This window comes from Silurus aristotelis (genome assembly GCF_946808225.1).
Source record: "Silurus aristotelis genome assembly, chromosome: 3".
NCBI classification, from domain to species: domain Eukaryota; kingdom Metazoa; phylum Chordata; class Actinopteri; order Siluriformes; family Siluridae; genus Silurus; species Silurus aristotelis.
The window spans coordinates 21,807,588-21,829,191 of NC_139576.1; the positions used below are offsets into that span (position 1 = coordinate 21,807,588).

Consider the following 21,604-nt stretch of genomic DNA (forward strand, 5'->3'; position numbering starts at 1 on the left):
CTCGGCCATCGCCTGCTCTGATATCTAAATATGAGTTGACCTCCTGTGCAGCATAGATACAAAATCACAAATAGACCATTTTAAGAAGTGTCTAAAGATGTCACTGTGTTTTAGAGGCTTTTTGCTGCTGGATAAGACAACACACACACACACACACACACACACACACACACACACACACACACACACACACCTCCCTCCCTCCCTCCCCCCCCAAAGGGCAATTAGTTACTGGCATGTTTTTGGAAGGTGAACACAGACAGTAACCCAAACTCAGGATGGAACCCTGGAGCTGTGAGATGGAAATCTGAGCCACTGTGTCACAGTGCTATTCTTTGATCATGTTAATGTCACAGGGAGAAGAGCCCAAACGCTACATTGTTGGAGATGTAAGACTGGTCTAAGACATACTGTCATTCTCACAACAGAGTCAAGCAACCAGATTTCTGGTACCTGGTAGTGAACTAACAGCGGCTGCTTCATCCTAACTGCACGAATCCTTGTACATCCCCTCATTATTAACCCAGCATTCTGTGTGCCTTTTCTTCGCTAAAGACATCCACGATAAATTATCGGCCCTATTAAATTTATCTTCATTTCATGTTCAATTGCAGGAGGCTTGTACCCATGTATCTCTTGACTCCTCAGCTACATGTTTGGCTGTTTTTAGCTTCTCTGGATCCCATTGGTTAAAAACATCTACACGTTTAAATCTGTAATATGTATGCCTTGCGGTATTTTTGTAGAACCGGTGAAGTGTCTCAGTGGGGTTTTTATGCCAACACAAATATTTTTGACTCTGTCGATGAAGTAGAAATGATGCCTTTAAGTCTCTGCTAAAATATCTGACTTTGCTATGCATTAGCTACTGGAACAGCTTTGTTCATTGTCTCATGAGTCAAGATCTGAGAGATTTAGATTCATTCCCTCTCATCTTTTCCTCTGGCAGCCTCAAGGAGAACCGAGTGCTGTTTTAGGTTTTATATGTTGTATGGTTTAGAGACAGTGGCATTGAGTAAAAGACAGGAGGTGAAGCTGGAGGTAGCAGAGCTGAAGATGTTGAGATGTTCGTTGGGAGTGACGAGGATGGACAGGAAATGAGTTTATTAGAGGGACAGCGCATGTAGGACGTTTTGGAGACAAGGTGAGGGAGGCGAGATTGAGATGGTTTGGACATGTGCAGAGGAGGGACATGTTGCAGGATCTTTGTGAGTGAACACTTTCACCCCGGGCAATTAGTCCACCTCTTGCCATGTCCCTCAACCTGCGGGAACCAACGTGAATTAGAGACATGGAAAAATTTACACAGAGTATAGTTATATGAATCTATGCAACCAGACAAATTCAATCACCACCATCCAGTGCTAAAACAAATAGTGCTGCAATTTGTGATTATTTTGGTAATCGATTAATCAGACGATTATTTCTCTTATTCGATTAATCGGTTAATCCGATTAAAAATTAGTTGTTTTGCTTATTTATAACTCTATAAAACCTAACTTAAGGTTAAATAAGGGTATTTATGTATAAACGTATTTAAAAAAAAAATGCAAAAGCCACATATTGAGATTTAGCCATCTTTAATTTAGATATTTTAAAGCTTATAGTTTCTGCTTGTTGGCATGCATGTGGGATTTCCCCTTATACAAATTCACTCATGCTGTTTTTTTTTTAATTATTATTATTATGTGATCACGAGCATTTTTAAGCTTTTGAATATCGCCGTGTTTTTGTACGGTCTCTTTTCTTAAGTGATATGTTCGGTAATGAAATCAGTTTTCCCCGCAACATTGTGATGTCTAGATGACTGGGTCAGAATATCTCCAAAACTTGTGGCCTGCTTCCAGTCTGTAGTGTTCAGTATTTATCAAAAGGGCTCCAAGGGAGAAACAGTGGTGAACCGGAACAGGGTCATTCTTATCCTGTCCATCGTCGTCACTCCCAACGAGAACCTCAGCATCTTCAGATCTGCTACCTCCAGCTCCACCTCCTGTCTTTTACTCAATACCACTGTCTCTAAATCATACAACATCGCAGGTCTCACCACAGTCCTATAAACTTTCCCTTTCACTCTCGCAGATACTCTTCTATCACAAATCACTCCTGTCACTTTTCTCCATTACTGTGCACTGTTGACCCCAGTTACCTGAACTCCTCCACCTTCTCCACTTTTTCTCCCTGCAACCGTACCACTCCACTGCCCTCCTTCTCATTCACACACATGTACTCTGTCTTACTCCTACTGACTTTCATTCCCCTTCTCTCCAGCATGTACCTCCACCTCTCCAGGCTCTTCTCAACCTGCTCACCAATCTCACCACAAATCACAATGTCATCCGCAAACATCATAGTCCACGGAGACACCTCCCTGACCCGTTCCGTCAACCTGTCCATCACCACTGCAAACAGGAAAGGGCTCAGAGAAGATCCTTGATGCAGTCCATCTTGAACCAGTCTGTTGTTCCTACTGCACACTTCACTGCTGTCACACTGTCCTCAGACAAACGCAAAAAAAATCTGCTTTACTGCATAGTTGGGATTCAGTTAGAGAAAAGACATTTATAAAATGCTGTAAATCAAATGTACAATATTGATTTGCAGTATTTTATACACTTCACCAATATACTTCTGACTAATCACCTTTATCATGACTGACCTGGTCTCTTCCAGAATGACTCTGCCCCTTTTGACTACAGGAAGGCTAAATGTATTAAATATTGGGTACGTTTCCCCGATATGGTTTTTAACAGACCCTGGCCTGACCAAACACTTCTGGAAGATTTTGCACCATTATCACAAATATCTGTGGGACAAAATTCAGTTTTTTGCTTCAGCACAGTTCCTGAGACAATTTGTGTCACCATGCATTGAGGCTGGCAGCTGGTCCAACTCCTTACTGAGACACTGGGTTGGTTTTCCTTTCATTTGTCACCTCTCCATGTTTTTTTCGGAAGGAAAGTAATTTACATCACACTTCTGATGAATATGGCTCCTGCTGGTCTGAGCCAATGCACCTTTATCTGCTTTCTCTTTTTTGAATAACAGTGTGTCATACAGAAAATTTACAAGCATATCTGTTTGAGTGCCTGAATCTCTGTGTGTGTGTGTGTGTGTGTGTGTGTGTGTGTGTGTGTGTGTGTGTGTGTGTGTGTGTGTGTGTGTGTGTGTGTTTATGTTTATTTGCTTCAACATGAGTACCACATCTTTAAGCATGACTGAATGAGTCAGTGAGGTACAAGGCTGGCAAATGAGAACATCATTTGTTCTGCTTTGAAAAGAGGTACAATTTCATAGACACTTGGGCAGTGCATTCTTTGAGACATGGAACCTGGGTGTGTGTGTGTGTGTGTGTGTGTGTGTGTGTGTGTGTGTGTGTGTGTGTGTGTGTGTGTGTGTGTGTGTGTGTGTGTGTGTGTGTGTGTGTGTGTGTGTGTGTGTGTGTGTGTGTGTGTGTGTGAGAGAGAGAGAGAGAGAGAGAGAGAGAGAGAGAGAGAGAGAGAGAGAGAGAATGCAAGTGATATGCAACAGTTGTCTGATATGTATCAGCTGTGGTCTGGACTTTGTACTCGAAAAGTCAGTTTTAGTCAATTGCTGAAATCATCTCAACCACCCAATGTTTTTGTCAGTTCACCTCCCACTTTTTTCCCCCTCCCTTTATGTTCACTGTTTCCTGTAAATGTTCATTCATCTTTTTTTTTTCTGGTAGCCCACCACTTCATTAAAAATCTTTCAGTAAAATCCTGCACACCAGTCAAAGGCTGTGTTCCAGATGCAAACTCCTCTCTGACTCCATGTGGAATAGTGCATCTGTTTGTCTGCTCATCTGTTCATCAATCCTCACACACAAACACACACAGGGACACTTGTGTATAAGTTGCTGTGATCTGGAATATGTCAGAGGGCTCTAGTCTCCGTAAAGCAGATCGCGTGTGCGTGCGTGCGTGTGCGTGCGTGTGCGTGTGTGTGCGTGCGTGCGTGTGTTTTTAAGGCACGTGTGGCTTGTGTGATTAGTTGTATTTTTTTGTGGGAAAGTGAGAAATGAGAGTATTGCCACAAGAGGAGGGATAGGGGTATAGAAGTATGTGCACCGTGCTGAATTAATTTGCTTCAACCCTTCAGCGGGTTCTCATTTCCGCAGCACAAACTTCTCATCCGTCTAGAATCAGGATTATATACCTGCACAGCTGCGGCGTGTGTGTGTGTGTGTGTGTGTGTGTGTGTGTGTGTGTGTGTGTGTGTGTGTGTGTGTGTGTGTGTGTGTGTGTGTGTTTGGAGGGGGCGGGGGGGTGTAAATTGTGAGCTAGACATAGAGAACTCAGATTGAATAAACGTTTGGAAGGGCATATTGACAAAAGGCCATGATTGGGCATGAAAGATTATCGAGTTTAATATGTAAATATCAGAGAAGCCTTGGTTAATGGAGTATAGAACAGAGAAGATTCTGATCTTTAAAATGATGTTATTGGAAGTAGGCCTGAGATGATTTATTATAGCATTGGGAATCATAGATCATCTATTGCAATGGCGAACCAATTGGATGATTTAAATGTCTGTCGGAATAAATGTGGTGCCTGCAGCTTTAAGATAAAAAGAAATAAGTTGTATTGGATCTCCTAATGTGTGTTTTCCTTTTTTTTTTTTTTTTTTTTTTTTGAGAGTCCTTGCTACACTTTAATTGCTTGACGTCTGACATCTTTTGCTGCTCCATCTCAGCTTTCTTTGTCTGTGCTTGCCAGATAAATTCATGCTCTCCTTCGACATCTAGAATGTCTTTTCTCTGAAACACGAACTGAGTTTAAATTAAGAAAGAGAAACACAGTGGGGTGTTGATCAGGGTTTCACTGTACAACAAGTACGAGGAACAGTTTTATACATCTATTTGACTTTCTCTTGACCTTCGATACAGCAAATTTTATTTTAATTCTCAGTGTTTATGTTAATGGCTAATTAGTGACAATTAAATGCTAGCCGCTACTGAATTCTAACAAGTGTCTGGTATCATTATTATTTTCATTATTATAATATTTATATATAATGCGACAACCAATCGCTAAAATAATAATAATAATAATAATTAAAATAATCGATAATTACATTTGTTGTTAACAAATGCCGGTTAAACGGCTGCTCGCTCAACCAGCAGCAGGAAAAAGCGTGCGTCCCAAGTCATCCAGTGCATTGGGAGTATTTGATATTAAACGCAACAAAGAGTGCTATGGAAGTGCCACAGTGATGCACGAGCACATGAAAAGAAAACGCACCGGTGTCACAGAGGAAAGCGAAACATCAGCACGCTGCATGATGTGCTGGAAATATAACTTGAAAAGCCAAAATCATCAGCCATCCATTATCTTTTCCTTCAACTGGAATTAATGTAAAAGACATCAACTATATAAAGCACCGAATTGAATCTTCATGCTCTCTTCTTGCTCCCCACCAAGTGGGTAAACCCTGAACAGTGTACAAAATAAAATCTCTTCAGCGGAGCAGGCTGGGTATAAAAAGCCTTGAGGCATGAGACAGCTCTGATTAACGGGGCTGTTTTCGCTAAGCAGCGCATCTTTTGCGATCTAGAAGACATACGAGCAGAAATTAGAGCAACCACGGCACTGAAATCTCACACTCCTCGCTATACAATCTCTTTTATTCTGTTGTTTAATTACAGCTGCTGCCAGCATGTTTTGCGACTGCGCTAGAGTCTTCCTACCCTCCAGTGGACCGGAATGACAACTGCGCATCCATCATGGAGTTTTACTTTATGTATATTTCTCGGCTCATCTCAGGATCGCAAGTTGCGTGGATTTACGCTTAGAGCCTAGATCCCCCCCCTCCCGTCCCATCTCTTTCTCCTCTCTCCGACACCCGTTTACTGTGCCCATTCACTGTGCCAGCTCAGAGCTTCGTGTCCTCCAAGCACAAGCGGAAAAGATGAAATGCTGCATTCATCAAGTGTTCATTAAAGCAGTTGGTGCGTTTTAGAAAGTAAACCCAGTTCCTAATGAATGCCAGCCGGCTCGCTTTCTCACGCACAAGTGCACACTCACACATAAATAGGACGGAGATAAGAGCCGTTGCAGAGCCGGTGTGCTCATGCACTCCACTTCATCTCACACACACACACACACACACACACACACACACACACACACACACACAGTTATATTGCACTGTAAGAGAAAGAACTTTAAAAGCCTGTAAAACAGCAAGGCTGCAGATAATGATGTTTTTGTCTCATCCATCTTCGCATTCTTTCCTTTCTATGGCTTCATTTTCCCCTCCGAAGCCACGCACGAAGATCGTAACAGTAATGGACGTGTGAGCAGAAGGAGATGATTTTAAATACGAGAAAGACACAAACTCAAACTCCATGCGCCGCCAGTCATTTTCCACCTGGATGCCTTCACTGTATTTTCCTGCTGCTTGCTACAAGAACTCAAGCTAGGTTTGATTTTTACAGAGAATGTAGCTGGCTGCTGCTTTAAGCATTTGCCAGATGTTGACTGCATTTCATACACGCGTAGGGGGTTAACAGGTTTTTTTCTTTCTTTCCGCTCACTCATTGTGTTGACGCGGATAACACCTGTTTATTTATTCATTTTAAATATTAGCTGCACAAACATTCGCAATTGTTTGGAATTTCCTTGCAACAATAGTATCAGATCCCATGGGGTCAGAACGTTTGTCATTACACTAATATCCACACTTTTTTTCGACGCTAAAATGCATTATCGGCGACTTTGTAGCGAGGGATCCAGGCCTAATTACATACACTGTACATTTAGTCCAAATATACTCTGATTAAAAAACCTCCATATCGGATGTTGGAAGTGTGTGCTCATAAAGGCAGAATAAATATCATAGACGGTTTTCCACATTAATTCGTGAGGAAAAAAAACTGACATGATTTCAAGCACCGACCTCGAATGCAGCACCGCCAAAGCCGAGGATGAAAGTGGAGTCCCTGAGGTTAAAGCTGGTCTAAAGCTTGATCTTTTTCCTTGTGGGTAAATCCGATGTTGAATTTTTTTCCGGACTGCTCAAGTTCCGAATATTGTTTGCGCCGCTGTTCGGAAGGTGACTTCTAGGCATCTCAGTCGGCGCAGAAATGTTTAAGGACGCGTTGCTTTCTCTTCGAATGAGCATTACAGTGTTAGCATTGGCACTGGCATTCCATGAGAGATTTATTGGCAGGGGCTGTATGTTAATTAAACTTAATTTGCTCAAGATAATAACTTTATGCATTGAACAACTGACTGTCTAATACAATCAATCTGACTGCAGGATAGTGTTCCGTTTAATGCACAGTTCACAAAAAGAACTGTATGTCTCTTGAAAAAAAAGTGTGTGTTGTGTATAGGTGCATCATATTTGGATACGAGCTCTGATTTATGTTTAAGCTGCAAATAATATCCGAGTCAGTCTCGCACGTCTGTTAAGGATTTGATATGTCTGTTAAACTGCCAGGCGTTATATAGGTTCTGGAGACCATGTCAAGCCTGGAATGCATCAGCCATATTGTGTGCAAGTAGTGTTTAAAGAGCTCTGGGTGTTCAGAACATCCAAACAGAGATTCATACACAGAGGCTCATAATAAATGTAAACCTTTAGAGCAGCTGCCAAAAAAAGACATCATTTTGGTTTTACTGCAACACAAGGGCAAAAACAATTCCAAGGAAATCTACATCTCATAGTTGGGGTTTGTAGCATGCCACATTCACGTGTGTTTTCCAACCTAGTAGTGATGAGTTCTCGTTCACGTTATCAGGCTGTGTTAATTATCATGTAACACCGATTTGTCATATTTACTGATTTAACATTCCACCTGCTCCTTCACACAACTTTGCAGTTAGGGAGCTGTGTAACTGAATGCTGATTGGCTTTAATTAGCTCGTTATTATGCTTAATATGCGTATTAGTTTTGATTGTGGTCATAATGCTTTTAATAAATACCACAGCTGTTAGTGCGAACATGTAGCTGCCTGAACGCAGAATCAACAGCAAATAAAATCTAATGTTTTAATGTTTTTTTTTTCCCCTAAACATTACAACAGCTACACAAATCTGTTAAGCTTTAAAGTTATTGTCTTAGGCAGAGAAAATGATATGTACGCATGTGTGCTTATCGTTCACTCACAAACCAGTCCTCCGCCATGATGCCACTCATGTCATTAACTCCGGGGGCAGTACCAGGTCTTTAAAGTGTGCACTTGAGGATAAACCACATTGTGGGTGTGTTTGCTTTGCTTTTCATTTGGCTTTGGTTTCACACTATGCAGCAAATAAATGAATACAGAAAAGAAAATCCCACATATTTTTGATGGGTTTAAGGTCAGGGCTCTGCGCAGGTTCTTCCACACCAAGCTCATCCAACCATGTCTTTGTGGACCTTGTTTGCACACTGGGGCGCAGTCAAGCTGGAATAGAAAAAAAAAGACTTTCTTTTACTGTTCTCATGAAAACATATTGCCCAAAATTTCTTGGTCTGCTGAGGCATTAAGACTTTTCTTCACTGGAGCTAATGGTACCGACCCAAGAAAAACAGTCCCAAACCATGATGATTCCTCGTCCACCAAACTTCACAGTAAGCAGTCAGGCAGGTAATGATGTTCTGGCATTCCACAAACCCATCAGACTGCCAAACAGAGAAGCATGATTTGTGACAACAGAACACATTTACAGAGTCTCACGTAGACGTTCTTTACGCCACTCCATCTGACGCTGGTCAGGTGACGCTTGCATGCCATAGAAACCCATTCCAGGAAGCTTTTGCCACTGTTTTTGTGTTATTAATGCCAGTGAAAGTTTGGAACCCTTCGACTGTGGAACCAGCAGAGCGTTAGCAGCTTTTACACACCATGCACCTCTGCACTCAGTGGCCTCGCTCTGCCTCTTTACCTGCTCTTCCGCTTTGTGGCTGAGCTGCTGCAGTTCCTAAACGTTTTCTTTTTCCCAAAAAGAATCTGATGAAATTCACAAGTTGGCATCGTTTCACTGAACCGCTCATAAATTCACTATGTGCTTAAGAAAGACCCAAGACTGCAATGCAAGGTGCTTGAATTTATACACCTGGAACAGTTGAACAGTCGGATTGAAATGCCTGAATTCAGTAAATAAGAGGTGTGGGATGTATAGTCTACCTCACAATGCACAGGGGTTTTGTTGGTTTTCGAGTTCATTTACGAACTACACGCGTTCTTGCTGCACTTACTTTCACTCTGAACTTGAGAGAGATCATCCAATGAGATGCTGAAGGAAAAGTGTTTAACTTGTTGGATTTCATATTTGAGACACCTTTTTCGTCCCTCGTTTCTTCATCCTTTGTGTAATTGGAAGTGGTAATAGATTCACAGCATTGAGAATGCTTTCTCTAGACTCTCAATCTCTCCCACATTGCTAGCTTAAAAATGAGCTTGAACTACCCTCCACTTGAGACATTATCGTATCTATTGGATAATTATCCAGTTTTGGTAAACCTCGCAGTGACCACAAAACCCGGTGTCTACATGATGATAGCATGGAAATGAAATAGCCTGGGCATCAGCAAAGTATTTCAAACTAATTAATCCATTTAGACTCACCTTGCAGGGCCGACAGACCAATCCCTCACAGAATCCCTAATGAGCCGTGCTTGTTTGCTTCTCATCAACTCCACAGCCAGTGTTTCATTTGGACACGGCCGACGTGTTAAGCGTGTCAGGATATCTTTTTAAATCCACAGAGGATCGAAAGTTTCCCGCCCTGAGCGTCAATCCTGGAAATGTTGCAGACGTACGGCACAGAAAGTAATGAAATGCTAATTGGAATATAAAGGGAATTAATCAGGAACGATCTCAGTGCCACGTGCTCTAATCCGGGTTTATTGAAACCCGAATCTAATTTCATGTCAGTTATTATGTGTGAAGACCTTTTCCTGAGTCATGTGTGCGCTTTAGGTGTGTTGGTTAAGCCCACAATATGCACAATGCCAAGCTGAAGGACGTATGTTTTAATGACCATGATCAAGATATTTTGGGCCCCGATTCTGACTGGTTTTCGAAGCCGTTTTTAATTCTAATTGTTTGTTCTCTTGCAAATATGTTTAGATTTTGGGAGCCAGCATTGGAGACTAGTGATGTGAAAATCCGCAGCTTGAGGTATCAATTTTGGTACCAAAGCAAAACACAAAAACATGATAATTAAACAATACACTATTTTTTATTAAAGTTAAAGGAAAAGAAAATGTACAAAAACCAATGCATTTAAAAGTCTCTGGTGTATCCTGCTTCTTCTTCTTTCTCCTCCTCCTTCTCTGGCTGCTGCCGTTAGGGGCGTCCACAGCAAAATAGTAAATACCATCATGTCCCCTTGTTTTAATAATTTCCCCCTTATAAAAGTTATAGGAGCATTAAATAGTTAATAAACTTTACTGTAATAGTCAGTATATTAGCACTAGCTACGTTTATGCTAACGACTAACTGCAGCATTCAAAGTAAAATATGGTCTAATATTCATAACAGAAGGTCTAAATATAAAATTAATATAAAACTTACCTGCTTGAACACTTTCATTACTTTCGGTTGTCGGTACTTAAGGTGTTTTCTGATGTATTTCCTCTTCTTGAGAGAAAACTTTGAAGACTTTATTAACAAATTGGTTTTTGATGATCTTTGATATTCTTCTTTCCTCCAAAATATTTCTATACGTGATTCTTTCCTTCTTAATTGTCAAAAATGGATTCAGAGCTGCTGCATTAGCAACACTGCCGGCCACCTTGTCTCAGCGCTTTTATGAAGAGGACGCAACTGCACACCTTTCGGATAGCGCATCGAGAACCGGGTTGACTGGGTACCCGGTACTTAAAAAAAACCGTACCGTAGTGTTTTTCTTTTTTTTCTTTCTTTTTTTTTTTTTTTAGTACGGCCTTCGTTACCGGGCCTTTTAGCAACACCATTGGCTGCATTATCACGGGAATAGAATTGAATGAATCAGATACAAATCTTTTTAAATGTAATCGTGCAATCCCTGTACTTTAACACACTCTGACAGTGTAGGAGGAGACACTCGTTACCTTACAATCACCATGAACATGTCAACATCAACATCACTTGTTGTACAATGTTTATTGTTATTGAAATGTACTGTTTAAGGCATAGCTCTATACAGAAATACGCAGTGTCCTTATTTATATGCATAGATCACAAATGGATATGTTTAGGTTAGCAGAAATGAGACCACTTGGTTCACATGGGTGATGCTTGGGCATCAGATATGGCATATAGGGAGGTGGTAGCTCAGTGGTAAAGGCTTTGGACTGTGGAAGGTCAGCAGTTCAAATCTCAGCACCACACAGGTCTGGGCCCTTGAGCAAGGTTCTTAACCCTCAACTGTTTGTGTGTAAGTCATTCTGGATAAGGGGCATCTGCCAAATGCCAGAAATGTAAATAAACTTTTTATACATCTGATTTCGTATTTATTTATTTATGGTGGTGCAGTGGGTAGCTCTGTGGCACAACCTTCGGGTACCATGTGCAGTCCCGAGCTAGAGTTCTTATTCTCCTTGTGTCAGTGTCGGTTTCCTCAGCGTTTCATCGGTTTCTTCCTCAAAACAAGCTGGAAGATTGACTACTGCGTATTGCCCGTGTGTGAATGAGCGCACGTGTGTGTGTATCCAGGCAGATTTACTGTCTCTGACATGTATAAAGGATTTACTGGTGAGGGGTACATGTATTTGGTGGATTATAAATATACATTTTCTGATACTTTAGCTCTCAGCTATTTCTTCACATTAATTAATTATTCAGACCATCGCTCCTGCGTAGATTTTCTCTACAGGTAGTAAAAAAAAAACACATTTGTTAACTGCTTGTTGCCGTAGTAACAGGTGGTTGACATACTGAACACGCAGGAAGGAGTATGGTATTAAGAACGAGGGAGAGAGAACAAAGGAGAGAGAAACTATCTGTACTTCGTGGCAATAGGAAATTGAAATGTAGGTTCCACGATATACCAGTATGTATAGTAATTTTTAATTTAATTTTTTTTTTTCAACCCACACCGATTATATTGTTTCTGGTAGTTTAATTATGGTCGTGAAATTGCAGGGCGGATAGGGCCGGTCTCTCTTCCACTGATGTTTGTGTATAATTTTTGAACAGCGCTGATGAGAGTAATGAGATTGTTCAGTGACTCCTCCCAGCTCTTTTACACACAATCAAACCCTCGCCTTGTCATGGATCGCTGTTTCAGATCGGAAAGCTGGCAACAGCTGGCATGTCCCTGACTATCACAGTCCTCCAGTATTCCTCAGTGAACAGATAAAGACATGCTTTATAATAGAAATCTACATATTAATGATTGACCTCTTGGGCTTTTCTGTATTTTCTACACAGCTGCTGCTATTCATTTGTGATTCTCGCTACCAGGTGCGGGTGTGATTGCGTATCAAGTCGCTGTGTCTAGCTGCTTTAGATTCCTGAAGAGGGTGCAAGATAATTCGATGGTCTGTCAGTGATATTAATATGTGAGCTGAAAAGGGGGGACGTGATGGGGGTGGGTTAGTGTTTGTGTCTGTGCTAGAAGATGATGATTGAACACTTTCATCACTTCTTTATAAAGGTTCTTGTATTGCTCTTGGAGTGCAGTGAGATAAAGGATCAACACATTTGCTAGAGAATTACTCAATTTGCTAACCAGGTGTGTGTGTGTGTGTGTGTGTGTGTGTGTGTGTGTGTGTGTCTATTTTTCTAAGATTTCAACTTAGACAGATTTGGAATGTGTTGTTCCATTAATTGAACAGCCAATTAATTTGGCTGTTTTGTCAAAAAAGCTAAATATCCTGAAGCAGGTCGTTATTAAAACACAATATTTTTCTCATCCCACTTAACATTATCTCCTATGCCCTGCTATTCAGATGTTGATGTTTGATCTAAATATGGATTCAATCATGCACCCATTTGACGAGCGAACGGTGCCAAGGGCCATCGTCACACATTAATATTCTTTTCCTGTCTGGAAAAGCATAAACTGCAAACAGGCAAACAGTGCACCCACACTGAAGACCTCATGCATGCTCAATGACTTGATTCAATGACAGTGTGTGTGTGTGTGCGTGTGTGTGTGTGTGTGTGTGTGTGTGCGTGTGTGTGTGCGTGTGTGTGTGCGTGTGTGTGTGCGTGTGTGTGTGCGTGTGTGTGTGCGTGTGTGTGTGCGTGTGTGTGTGCGTGTGTGTGTGCGTGTGCGTGTGCGTGCGTGTGCGCGCATGCACTATATTTGTGATAATGCTGTGACTGTGTGTAAAAAAAAAAAAATATATATATATATATATATATATATATATATTGTTTAGTAATTACAATTGATTTCTGCTTGTTTTTTATATATCTAGTAAAGAAAGTACATCATGAATAAACGTGTTGCGTTAATTGTTTTAATTTTGCCTTCTTTACCTTTGTTTATTTATATTTTTTAATAAAGATGACCAAAAAGAAATGCACGCTGCAATCTGGTAAAATTGCACACTAACAAAATAAATGCCTTTGAAATCAATTTGCGTTTTGACAGCCTGAATATTAACATATTATAATAAAGATCATTTTTTTAAAACATAAAATAAAAGACAAAATGATTCATTTGGGGTGATGAGGTGTATGTTGGGTGTGGGTTCAGGTGTAAGTGGCATTAATTAGCTGCATTAATAGATATATGCCAATGCAAGGTCTTCAAGGATTGAAGGACAGGTGTGTGTGTGTGTGTGTCTGTGTGTTTGTGTGTGTGTGTGTGTGTGTGTGTGTGAGAGAGAGAGAGATTCAGTGACTCCTCATTCCTGCTTACTACACACACATTTTGTAAGTGCAATTTGGTTCATGCTAATGTAATGGAAACTAATGTTCTCTAACACCCCCCCCCCCCCCTCTTTTTCTCTTATCTCTCTATCTGTCTGTCTGTCTATATATCTATCGATCTATCTATATTTCTAACATCCCCTACCTATCTGTCTTTCTGTCTGTCTCTCCACCCTTCACATTCTGTCTATCCCTCTTTGCCCTTTTCTCTCCCTCCCTTTTCTTTTCTCTGTCTGTTTTTCAGAGCCAACCATCCCTGGCTCCTCCCCCGCCACTCAGGAGTTGATGACACGCTTAGGTTTCTTGCTGGGTGAAGGCATCCCAGGCTCTACGCGCATACCTATGGACGAGAAGAATGAAAAGAAGGTATTTCGTTTTCCTACTGCGACTGATGCTGGAGAATAAAGAGAAAGAAAGATAGAAAGAAAGAGTGAAGGGGATAGAGGGTATGAAGGACAGAAGGGGATTAAGGAAATGTGTTTGTTTGTTTGTTTATGTATATAGATAGATAGGTAGATAGATAAGTAGATAGATAGATAGATAGATAGATAGATAGATAGATAGATAGATAGATAGATAGATAGATAGATAGATAGATAGATAGATAGATAGATAGATAGATAGATAGATAGATAGATAGATAACATCCAGGAATCTGAGTAATGGGCAAAGTGAAACAATACAGCTAGGAAAGTAGAGTGAAAGAGAAGCTGACTTGTTTGAGTGTATGGGAGGAGATGGACAGTGGAGCTGGATTATATTATAGGTCATTATCAATAATAGAGTGGCTCTTTTCTTAACCTAAGGCTAACTGTGATCACGCTGCTGTGTGCTTAGCGCGAGCATGGGCTCGTGTTTACATTGCGTTTAATGTGGAAAAGCGGACTCGAGCTCTTGCGCGAATGTTGTCGATTCGCATCGATTTGTGTTTAGCTGTTTAGTTTAGTGTTTCTTCAGTGATTTGTCTCCTGATGAATGGGAGCGTGTGTAAGGGAAGGTCTGCATGTTATGAAGACTCTTGCTTATATCTGACTAGGAGATCATAAGGCTGGAACTGTTCGCGAGATGCAGTGGAGCCTTTAAATCTAGTGCTTGTGGATTCTGTTTGGACTCATTAAATGCAAAATTGTTTGAAGGCTTCTGGAGGCTTTTTGAAGGTTATTAATGTTATTTCCTTCAAATTAATTCTGGAGAATGGGAGCGCTGGTATACTGTGTGTGTGTGTGTGTGTGTGTGTGTGTGTGTGTGTGTGTGTATATATATATATATATATATATATATATATATATATGTATATATATATATATATATATATATATATATATATATATATATGTATATGTATGTATGTATGTAAAACTGAGCCTTTAATCTTTAAATAGCCAGCGTTTTATCTACTGCATCTGTTCTACTTGTGCAACTTTTCCTAATTTTCTCACCTACATGCTAATGAAAGTGTGTGTCCAAACCTCTGCAGACTGGAGCAGTTGGAAGTTTTATTCTCAGTGAGCTGCTATTCTTTAACAGTACAGAGATTACCTCAAAGACAACTTTATTTAAGGACATGACTGCAAATGTTTTCAAAATAGTTCTTCAATCGAAGTCGAAATATCCTGATAAAATAATATTACTTTATAGCCACTTCATATAGTGAATGGGCAGATGTTTGTGGACATCTGACTATAAGATTAGTATGTTGTTTTGTTTTCTTTTAATAAAACATCCCAGTCCATATTTGGTTCTTATTGTTATGCTGAAACAGGGTTTGGTCTCCAAGTTCAAGTGGAGGGAAAAATTAGAAAGGCACACAATTTGAGGTAACGTATTTCGAGGTGACAAAGTTGGTGTGGTTTGGTGAAATGTGGCTTGTTAAAGAACCACATGTGGCTAGAAAGTCAGATGTCCCAATACTTTACATCCTCCTTGGTTTCCGTTTGGAGAACGTAATCAATCTACAAGACGAAATATCATGTTTATTGAACTGATTATTGCTACATGGTGTAAATAATTACAAAGGTAGGGTTAAGTAAACATTTTTATTGGCAACTTTATGTCTCTGCTAACAGTCTGCATAATAACAAATCTCTTAAAATCAGTCAACAGTTTACTTTGTAAAGGTATTTAAAAAGCAACAACTTCAATTTGCACAAGAAGTACAGACACAAGTCCACTGCTAAAAAAAAAAAAGTGGAACGTCCCAAGAGCCACAAAATCCCATCATAAACCTTGGGGATTGAAAGGTTCTTAAGACACACTTTTGACAACTTGCGATAATGAAGTGACATCTTCGAACCTGTCTAGTTGTTTTCGGAAGGGCGGGTGTGCAGACTTATGCACGAGCACATTCTCCTAATACTGATTTCGTCTCATTGCTGTGATTAATGACCCATGTATAAAAAATGAGCAAAATTTCCTGTGCCTGATTCGTTGTAATGATTTGAATCAGGAAGCAGTTAAGGCAGATTTGTACCGAAGCGGACGACGTGATCAAATAACGGCGTATAATTGCGAGAGGATCAGAGAGCAGAATGAAGACCGATTGGGTTTCAATGCTTTGCGACGTTTTTTTTTTTTTTTTTTTTTTTTTAAGCTTTGAGTAGTTTTGTCCCAGGTTTGTTTTGGTGCAGATGAATAATGTGCTAAGTGATCTTACTCCAAACACGTGTCTCTGTGTGACTAATGAGAAGCTGATTTATTTGCTGAAACAGTGGATACGGTTGGATGTGTTTGGAGTGAAAAAATTCCACAAAAAAACCTGAACTCGAAATGAACTCTCAGCACTCGCCTCAAAAGGGGATCTGTTGATCGGCATGCAGTTTATTGGTTCAAGGCTTTGATATTTATCTTTGAGCTTCATTTTGTAGGCCGTTCCTTTGTAGTCTTAGTCAATTTGGTCTCCTTCACTCCTCTCTCTCTCTCTCTCTCTCTCTCTCTCTCTCTCTCTCTCTCTCTCTCTCTCTCTCTCTCTCTCTCTCTGTATTATCAGAAAGCTGAAAAAGATACCAGGGTTTACATGAGCAGATTTAACAGTATGTACATAAAACATCAAAGCTTAAAAGTCTGTTTCTGTTTTTTGTGTGTGTAGTGTTTAGTGAATCAGGGGGTGAGTCCTTGCTCCACTCTGACCAGTAGTACAGCATCAGCGTGTACAGACAGCCCGTGCTCCACTCTGAACAACAGCTCCACTTGTCCCAATGCCAGCCAACGCAGCCCCAGCGGCACAATCATCAGCCCCAGCTCTACGCTAGAGAGCAAGGACAGTGGCATTATAGGTAACACACACACACACACACACACACACACACACACACACACACATCTGCCACCAACAGTTCCTATGGCATTTCCCAGCTGCATTCAAAAATTCTATTAGTACACTCTGACATTCACACCCTGTATATGAGGTATTCCTGTATTACACAGGGGATCAATCTTTATTAGCTGTGTATTGATGTCGAGAGATTGTGATTGAGCTCATCTGTGCTCCTGCTGGTGAAAAAGAATGTTTCTGAATAGAAATATCACTGAAAGATGTAACGTATAGGTTACAGGTCTGTGTGTCATGATGCATCACAAGTGTAGTTGCATTTTTATCTCTCTCAAAAAGTGAGTACACCCCTTACATTTCAGCAACCATTTTATTATAGTCTATAAACTGGCAACAAAATTGAGTACACCCTAAGTGAACATGTTAAAACTGTCCAAAGTGTGAATATTTTGTGTGAGCATTTTTATCTTAAACTGGGCCTGGAATTTGTCAGAGCTGCACAGGTTGTTCCTGGGATCCTTTTCCACTCCTTCATAATGACATCACAGGGCTGCTGGATGTTAGACACATGGTGCTACTCCACCTTCCACTTGGGGATGCCCCACAGGTTCTTAATAGATTTCAGGAGACATACTAGAGACACTTAATCATCTTCACCTTGTACTTCAACAAGGCAGTTGCCATCTTGGTGGTGTGTTTGGCGTCGTTATTATGTAGAAAAACTGTTGTTTGGTCCAGTTTCTGAAGGGAAGGCATCATGTTCTACATCAGAATGGCACAGTATAGATGTTGGAATCCATGTTTCCCTCAATGAACCGCAGCTCCCCAGTACCAGCAGCACTCATGCAGCCTCAGACCATGGTGCTACCACCACCGTGCATGACTGTAGGCAAGACACATTTTTCTTGGTGCTCCTCACCAGGGTGTCACCACACATGCTGTTTATCTTATCATATTAAGTTTATCTTAGTCAGTGTGATAGAATTGCCCTCAAAGCACCAAATTTCAGCTGCTCTAATATAAGATACGCAAATTTGTATGATCCTGTCAAGTAGACATGAACATGAACATGAATAGGACATGTGGCTTTGCATGTTTACACGACGTGCAGCTGTTATCACTTTGGGTGCACTTACATTTGTTGCCAGTTATTTAGACATTAATGGCTACTCTAAAATATATCCAAGTTTGATTTCTATTGTACATTAAGAAGATATAATAAAATGTAAAAGGTGTATTTACTTTTGTGAGATGCTGTGTGTGTGTGTGTGTGTGTGTGTGTGTGTGTGTGTGTGTGTGTGTGTTTGTGTGTGTGTGTGTGTGTGTGTGTGTGTGTGTGTATTATGTGTATATAGAAGAAAAATAAAAAGAAATAAACATGCAACTACGATCTACGGTGAATATTGTATATAAATCAGAAGTGCAATAAAGGTAAAATCTGAATAAGCAATTTTCCTGTTTCTTTCATTTGACAAGTGAAAAAAGGTTGTACTAATAACCACCAAGACTTGGTACTAAACTATTTTACTACTTATTGCTTTAACGATCATAATACCAATTTTGCAGTTGTGCAATTAGATTAAAGCATTAATTAAATCAGGGAAATGTGTGGTTCCTAAGGAGGGTGAGAAGATATAAAAAGTTGATGACTTGATTCACTTGAGAAGGTGGTGGTTGGACTTTTTCTTCACTACGTGATACAGGATTTTTTCAAGCTCTGTAATAAAAAGCTGCAAACTTCAGCATCTCCTGCCCTCTTGATAGCTAAGATTAAAGTTTGTGGATGATTCTGCAAAGCAGTTAAAAGTTTCTCAGGGACTGCACACATCCACTTATTATTTATAAGGAAGGTGTTCGCAGGGAGACATGTTTCTATGCCGCTATCAATGGAATGTTCGCAAAAGTCCGCAGTTCACTGCAGATCAGATTTTTAGGTGGATTCAGGTCTGGGCTCTGGCTAGACCATTCAAAACCATTGCTCTTTTGTTCAGGCAATTTGTTGATTTGGGTGAATGATTTGCGTCATCGTGCTGCTGATAGCTGAAATTCTTTTTCATCTTTAGCTTCTATAACAGACGCCCAAAGGTACTGCACTAAATTCGCTTGGTATTTGTCACCATACATTATATCCTTCACTTTCATAAAAGTCTCAGTTTTGGCTGAAGAAAAGCAGCGGGAAAAGCACCCTTAAGCATAATGCGGTCACCACAACTGCGATTGTTTTTGTGTGAAAGTTTCTGTCTAGCCGACATCCCAGATGTGGGAAGAATATGTTGTCACCTGCATAGAGTAATCAGGACTTCTCAGGTATTTGTCAGGTGCTGTCGTTTTTTGAAAGCGGGACGTCCTTTATTTGGTGTTGAATTGTTAGCTGAAACCTTTTGGAAATCCCCATATGATAATCCAAATCTTCCAACACATGGTATACCGTCCACGCTACAGCAGTGGACGGTATACCATCCCTGGCTACAGCAATGAAATGAATCCAAGATTGGATAAACTTCTATCAATGAGAATAATTCCTTGTGATTTTGTTTGTATTTTTTTATTTTTTTTTTTATCCGATGTCATTTCTCATGGAGGCGAGAATTTTTTTATTTATTTATCTTCTCTAAAAAACAAGGTTTTTCAGAGAAAATCATCTTCAAAATGAAGTGCACCCTGCCTATTTTTACTGAAAATATAATAATTTCATCACTATCAATAATATGTTTTCAGATGTTTAGAACGCTGTTTTAACTTTCTTGTGCAGCTACCATCACCAGTTCCTCTGAAAATGACGGGTCCAGTCTGGAGTGGAGTAAAGAAGGCAGCGTGAGGATTACCGGGCATCATGTGCTGGCACCACCTACCATGCGCACAGAAACCTGCTCTCCCGTGGCCGAGGAAGAAGTGCCCACTTCCTACACTGAGGGCTCTGGGGCCATCAGAAATGCAACCATGGCAACAGCTGGGTCTGTGGCATCAGGGTTTAATGCAGATGGACCAGTCCACTATCCAGCACAGAACTCCTCCAGCCTTATGATGCCCAGACCCAACTCAGTAGCAGGTACAGTGTAAAGCTTTCCTTTTTATCTTCTGTTCGAGTGGGGATGTACGTGTAATTGTTTACTTTCTCAGGCTGGACTCAAATGTAGCTTCACAGCAGACACAAAGCGAATTGATCGACTTGAGGTCACCGTTGTAATGTTGTAGACGTTTTGTAACCTGCGAGGGGAAACTCACAGATGTTCCTGTTCTTAATTGAGATTTGAGAATCTTAGGTGTCTATCAGATTGAGAGAGAAGGAGAATCAGGATCTGGAAGAAGTGCAGTGTCTTAGTTTTAGGAGCCTTAGACAGTTTATGTGTAAGAAAAGCCTGTAGATTGTGGAGTTCTCACTCACTCACACACACACACACACACACACACACACGCACACACACACACGCACACACACACACGCACACACACACACATGCAGAGAGATACAGCAATACAGCAATATTTGCTGCTGTTTTGAACCTATGGGCTGGTCACGTTAGAGGCATGGATGCAGCATCATTTTGTTTAGGATACATAATTGAACACAATGGTATTTAGATACCTGGCACTAGAAGAAAGACATGGAAGTGCAGTGACATTAGAGCTCATTGGCATAAAAAAAGATTTGTGAAATTAAATGTTGTCGAACATCTAATGTCAGCAAAATAGTTATTGAGCAGCTTCACATTATAAATGCAGAAATAAAGTGTAATAATCCCCTTTTTAAAGATGCTGAAGGATTGAAATGGTAAATCGTTTAAACAGGTACAGACGGTAGAAGACTGTACCAGTGAAAAAGGTGGAGGTACGATGCACTCTGAATGATTTCCTGAGAAAGAGATAGAAAGTGTTGATGGCAGGTAGGCCTGTGGTATGATATGATCAGTGATGTTGCTGTACTGGGGTATTTTCCTGCTTTAGCTAATCATTAATTAAAGTGGACAATGCATGCTTCTGTTTGTACGTGTGGTAGACTGAAGCTTGTTTACGGCTTTTTCTTTTTTGAATGAACGTTTACTAACTCGCACTTATTTCACACACTGTTTATCGTTAGTGTAAAAAAAGCATTCATGTTTACTGTGTTCCACACACTCATAACGCACGCTGCACTGATCCTGACCTGCACACTATTAACACCTATCTCAATTTCACTCACTCACACACACACACACACACACACACACACACACACACACACACACACACACACACACCTCTCACTCTCTCCCTCACACACAAATACACAAACAACTCACATAATCTAACTCCGAGGTCACAAAGTAATAGGCTTGTCCTCTAAACCGTATCACCAAGTAAAGTGTCTTTGCCTCCGGTCCTGACTGGATGTCGTCATATTTAGAGGCGAGAAAATCTTTTTCTAATCAAATTTTTTTTTGTTGGTGGTGGTGTTTTTCACATGATTTCTCTGTCCTTTAAGAAAAACATGGGAAGGCCAGAAAAGCATGGCTTCGAAACTGAAAGTGCAGCGATA

General features: G+C 40.5%; 1 protein-coding gene across 1 annotated transcript in view; it reads left to right on the forward strand.

Annotated features, from left to right (window-relative positions):
- tanc1b (tetratricopeptide repeat, ankyrin repeat and coiled-coil containing 1b) overlaps positions 1-21,604 on the forward strand; it is a 116,759-nt gene that overhangs the window by 46,872 nt on the left and 48,283 nt on the right. The window contains exons 5-7 of the mRNA XM_083537971.1: positions 14,065-14,186; positions 16,906-17,092; positions 19,841-20,137. Of these exons, the coding sequence (XP_083394097.1) occupies positions 14,065-14,186; positions 16,906-17,092; positions 19,841-20,137 (606 nt within the window). The remainder of the gene's footprint in view (positions 1-14,064; positions 14,187-16,905; positions 17,093-19,840; positions 20,138-21,604) is intronic.